The 6000-nt window shown below is 38.8% G+C and overlaps 1 protein-coding gene across 3 annotated transcripts in view; it reads right to left on the bottom strand.

Moving 5' to 3' along the window:
• The window catches only part of ARHGEF6 (Rac/Cdc42 guanine nucleotide exchange factor 6), a 117256-nt gene that overhangs the window by 39046 nt on the left and 72210 nt on the right, over positions 1-6000 (bottom strand). For all 3 annotated transcript variants that reach the window (XM_032757723.2, XM_032757724.2, XM_032757725.2), the window contains exons 8-9: positions 4704-4799; positions 2941-3063 (exon numbers count right to left, since the gene is read on the bottom strand). In XM_032757723.2, coding sequence (XP_032613614.1) covers positions 2941-3063; positions 4704-4799 — 219 coding nt within the window. The remainder of the gene's footprint in view (positions 1-2940; positions 3064-4703; positions 4800-6000) is intronic.

A 6000-nucleotide genomic window follows, 5' to 3' on the forward strand; every position in this document is an offset into this window, starting at 1 on the left:
TGCACAGTATCTCCAAGGTAGACATGTATCTGGTTAGAATCTATTATCCAGAATATATAAAGAACTGTTGCAACTCAACAATGAAAAGACAGCTAACTGAATTTTTTAAATGAGCAAAAGATTTAAATAGACATATTCCCAAAGAAGACATTAAAATAGCCAATAAGCAAGATGAAAAGATGCGCAACATCATTAGCCATTAATAATGAGTGACTGTTACTGGGGACGGGTTTTTAGAGGGGAGTAATAAAAATGTTCTGGAGCTAGACAGTGGTGATGGCCACACACTTGTGAATATATTAAAAACCACTGAATTGCATAGTTTAACATCGTGAATTTTATGTTATATAAATTATATCTCAATAAAAGTACACATAACCCAATTTAAAAACAGGCTAAGGATCTGAATAGACATTTCTTTGAATGAAGGCATACGAACTTCCAGTAGGTACATGAAAGATGCTGTATTAGTCCGTTTTCACACTGCTATAAAGATACTATCTGAGACTGGGTAATTTATAAACAAAGGAGGTTTAATTGACTCACCGTTCCACATGGCTGGGGAGGCCTCAGGAAACTTACAATCATGGTGGAAGGCGAAGGAAAGGCAAGTACTTCCTTCACAAGGTGGCAGGAAAGACAGCAAGAGCGACGGGGGAAGAGCCCCTTATAAAACCTTCAGATCTCATGAGAACTCACTCACTATCATAAGAACAGCATGGGGGAAACCACCCCCATGATCCAGTCACCTCCCACCTGGTCCCTCCCTCGACATGTAGGGTTGACAATTCAAGATGAGATTTGGGTGGGGACATAGAACCAAACCATATCAGATGCTCAATATCGTTATTCCTGAGGAAAATGCATATCAATCTCACCATGAGAAACCACTTCATATCCACTAATATGTCTATAATCAAAAAGACTGACAATAACAAATGTTTGGTGAGGGTGTGGAGAAAATGAAACCCTCATACACAGATAGTGAGAAAATAAATTGATGCAGTGACTTTGTTTTGTTGTTGTTGCTGTTGTTGTTTTGTTTTTGTTTTGCTTTTTGTCTGAGGCAGAGTCTTGCTCTGTCAAGTGAAGCCAAGGTGGGCGGATCATTTGAGGTCAGGAGTTCGAGATCAGCCTGGCCAACATGGTGAAACCCCAACTCTACAAAAATTAGCTGGTCATGGTTGTGCATGCCTGTAATCCCAGGTACTCTGGAGGCTGAGGCAGGAGAATCGCTTGAACCTGGGAGGCGGAGGTTGCAGTTGCACTCCAGCCTCGGTGACAGAGCAAGACTCTGTCAAAAAAAAAAAAAAAAAGGAAGGGAAGGGAAGGGGAGGGGAGGGGAGGGGAGGGAGAAAAGAAAAGGGTAACTTTCTATTGCTTAAGCCGGGTGGTAGATACACAGGTGCTCATTTTATTGTGATCCTTTAAATTTGCATTTACATTATTCTTTCTGTGGATAAAATATATGTCTCAATAAAAACATTTTTTAGAAGTCTGACAGACCTGGATTCTGGCTCAACCACTTAAGATCTATGAGTTCTTGGGCACATTACTTAACCTAAGCCTTCCAATGTCTTATCTGTAAAGCAGAGATGGTAATAATAATAACTCCCTCATAGGCTTTTACATCATGTGCCTGGCACATTGTCAGTGCTATTACTAGCTAATGTTAGCTATAAGCAGTTAAGCCACTTGCCTAAAAATTCCAGGTTCATGACCTCTCTTTCTTTAAACTCCAATTTCCATATTTGCTATTCCATAAGAGTTCAAAATTTATCAGAGGAATAAAATTGACCTTCAAGCAGGACTTACTGCGTTCAACCTTTAAAATGTCCTTACATAACATCTTTGTAAAGTCAATAAATATTGCACCTTAATAGACCAGGACAAGAACCAAAATTTCTGTCATTTCTGGAGGCTCATGTCAACTAATGTTCTAGCCTAGCTCTGGGAGCTCAAATCTAGGTCAGATTAAGAGAATATTCTTTTCAGTCTTGAACAGCTTCCAGAATCCATGTCCATTCTGCATCTTAGTCTCCAAGTTAAGTCAAGAGTCTCTATATGTTGGACTTGCTTTTGTCCCACCTGGATTTCCAGCATATGACTTCGAAGGTAAAATTCTGTCATCAAGCCTATCCTACAGTTTTCTGGCCCAGATGAATGTGTCAGTGAATGTGTCAGGGGTGGGTAGTCAGAAGCTAAGGATGGCAGGAGAGGTGTGACACTTATCTAGGTCCCTTGCAAGGACTCGTATTCTTAAAGGAGACACTATTCTATTGTTCATCATGAATCGGAAGCAACTTATATTCATGTATAATTATTACCAGAGCCCTTTGCTTAAAGTATCTGTCACACAGCTCACACCTGCTTTGTAGCTACATCATTGCCTAAAACTTTCTCTAAGCAGACAAGGGAAGGCAAAAAGAGATGAACCTACGCAGTTTAGCTATGTGTCAGCAACTCAGATAAAACATTCATTGGGGCAGAGGAAAGCTAAATGATAGGCTCCAAATAGAATTTTGCTTCAGGAAAGCTCTCTCTGACCCTTTCTTCACATCCCACTAAGTTGATATCATGTTAATGTTATCTCACAGAACCCTTTTAATTTACTGTTTCATAATATGACATGTTTACAACGTTTAATTTAATATCTGCATTTCCCTCAAGATTCTGTGCTCAATGAGGGGAGGGACCTCCTCCTCCTTGTTCATTCCTGTATCCCCATCAGCTGGTACAGGGCCTTGCACATAGTAGGTGCTCAAGAATTTATTCTTTGGATTAATGGGCAATCAATCCATGTAACAATGAATCAATTCCTGGCATCATGAACAGGGATAATTAAGAGTCCAACTGAAGACCTTGGATTTCCAAATGACGTGGTCCTAAGAAAGGATCTCATTGCAAAACCACCTAGTTGGGGAAATGTTAACTATTTACCTGTGCTGAGTGAGCACATTTACAGCTGAAGGATGGTTTGCACAGTAAGCCAGATACATAGATTTAAAATGAGGCATGAGACTCAGTAGACAACCTCCTACTTTGTGCTGGTTTTCTGGAAACCTGTAAACAAAATGGACAAAACACAGAATGTAAAATAGGAAACAGGAGGCAAAGGAAGATTATTCCAATTAAATCTGGCAGCATGAAAGCCTTCTGAATATTTTGCCAAGGTTAAAAGAGAAACTATATTATAACCATTTTACCCATGAAACTCAAATTCTTGCCCACTGCTTTAAACTCTAGCCACCAAACATAGTTCTAATACATAGGGTCAGATACTTACTTGGAATTAGTAGGTACGGTTGCTTGTTTGTTTTTAAGATGATTATTTTCAAATTTAGCTGGGTACACTAAAAATATTCTTGGTTAATTTATCTAAAGTTCGAATACAGACAAAACTAATCAAATCCAAAAATGACATACCACAAAAGAATATTATGTAATCTTGGAGGTCTGGTGTTTGCTAGGCAGGGTGGCCTCAAAAATTTTTAAATTAATGTTTTAAATTATAAGCCACCTGTCTTCATTTGTAGAAAAATCAGAAAAGCATAATAAGAAAAATGAATTTCTCAGACTCCCACCATTTGGAGATACTGACTCTAAAAATGTTGACATGCTTCTTGGGCTTTTTTCTACATGTTTCTCTATAAAATGGAAAACATAAGGATTATGAATCTAGTTTGTAATCTGCCCTTCTCACTTAGTGAACATCTTGGCATATCAATAATCTAGACCCCTCTTGGCCCCTCAAGTCCCTTTAGTGTGCGTCCTCTCCATCTTTCTCCCTGGACAACCACCTGTGTCCCATTAAGCTTAAATAACAGGTAATCACCTCAGTTTCCCTAGAGAGATGAAAGCTGCCAACTTCTTCAAGATATGCTGCTTGAAAAATTAGTCTTTCTATAGAAACATATTGACTGATGATCATTATAGTTCACTGTAGTATGAGGTTAAACATCTGGACAATCTAGCTAGCCATCAAAAATGTGTTGGTTCACATAAAGATATACTTTTCCTTCCCCCACTTTCTGTGTGTTTCAACTCTTAATATAATAGACATAGTATCAGGAGCAATTCAAAGACACCAAATCTGTGAAACTGAATGAATCATTTGAATGACTTTTCCAAGTAATTTGCAATGTACAAAAGAAAATATGTAATCAGTGCCAGAGGTGTCATTCATGGTCAATTAAGACCTTATGTGTCTCCAGGGAGGAGACCATCACACACTGGGGCCTGTCAGGGAGTGGGGGGAAAGGGGAGGGAGAGCATTAGGACAAATACCTAATGCATGCGGGGCTTAATCCTGGATGACGGGTTGATGGGTGCAGCAAACCACCATGGCACATGTATACCTATGTGACAAACCTGCACGTTCAGCACATGTATCCCAGAACTTTAAGGAACATTAAAAAAAAAAAGACCTTATTTGTCTCTAATACTGACCAGAAACAGCAAACTGATGTATTTTTTAAATAAAGTCAAAAGTAATTTACGAGACACAGAATTCTAATATACAATTGGTGGTTTGACACTGTGAACACTGCCACCTAGTACACTGTCTATGTATTGCTACTTTGTTCAAAGCTGTAACAAATACCTAACTATGAAGTGTCCTTATCAAAGGCAACAGGTAAAAGGAAAACAAAACACAAACAGCAATGTTGCTGGCTATCCTATCAGAAATATGCCGCACTTACTTTGAACATTCTTCCAAGGCTTGGCAGAGCGTCTGTTGAAATGTGCATACTTCCTCGAAGTTTCCCAGTAAAGATGTAACCTCCACAGTACTCAGACTGAAAAACAAATACAGTACATGTAGTTATCTATTCTAGTCTAGTTGGCTAATAGTTTGCTAATATATGGTAAATACAAGGGAAGTAATCCCTATATTTTAACTTTTGCTTTTTAATTTATAACAACTCTATTGTCTTAGGCAACTTCTTAAGCTTCTCCCCTTGATTTTCTTTTATATAATAAGAATAATGATCCTAAAGAAATGGAGTGGTCGTAAGGGACATTTAGGTATTTTATAAAGCAACGGGTAAATTAAAACAAGTGCTTAATACTGAAGTATATAAATAGATAAAAATACATCACAGCTGTGAATAAGTGTAAAAAACTCTTGAGTACCTTCCTCTGGATGAACTGGAAAAGTAATTGAAAGATATTATATATGCTCATATAATACACAAGAAAAAATAGCAAAATCAACTTTCTCCTAAACTAAAATGCTCATACATCAATTAAAGGAAATCTTTATGAGATGAAGTAGGAGGAAAAAAATAGTACTGATTTGTTTGTTTGTTTTTGGAGTGGAGTGAAGTCAAATAAAAGCAAACTGAACCACTTTATCCAGGGCCTCTGTATGAAGAATGTTCTTATCCATTCCTCCCCTACCAAACAGTAAGTGATAATAATAACAAGAGCCAACACACATAGAGCACTGAACACTTACACAAGCATTTTACAATTAAAACCTCATTTTAACCTTATAATAACTCTATAAGGTAGGTATTATGCCAGTGCTGTTTCCATTTTACAGGTGGGGAAACCCAGGCATAGAGAGGTTAAGCAAATCATCCAAAGCTACAAAGCCAGGAAATGCCAAAGACAGAAATCGAACCAAAACATTCTAGCTGCAGAGTCCATGCTCTTAACCACTTTTTGGGAGAAAACGTTTCTGAAGATTTGTTTAAAAAGCCAAGGTTGGGCTGGGCGTGGTGGCTCACCCCTGTAATCCCAGCACTTTGGGAGGCCGAGGCGGGTGGATCACTTGAACCCAGGAGTTCGAAACCAGCCTGGCCGACATGGTGAAACCCCATCTATACTAAAAATACAAAGAATTAGCTGAGTGTGGTGGCAGTCGCCTGTAATTCCAGCTACTCGGGAGGCTGAGGCAGAAGAATTGCTTGAACCCGGGAGGCGGAGATTGCAGTGAGCTGAGATCGTGCCACTGCACTCCAGGCTGGGTGATGGAGTAAGACTCTGTCAAAA

Source organism: Hylobates moloch, unplaced genomic scaffold (assembly GCF_009828535.3).
Source record: "Hylobates moloch isolate HMO894 unplaced genomic scaffold, HMol_V3 SCAFFOLD_7, whole genome shotgun sequence".
Classification (NCBI taxonomy): domain Eukaryota; kingdom Metazoa; phylum Chordata; class Mammalia; order Primates; family Hylobatidae; genus Hylobates; species Hylobates moloch.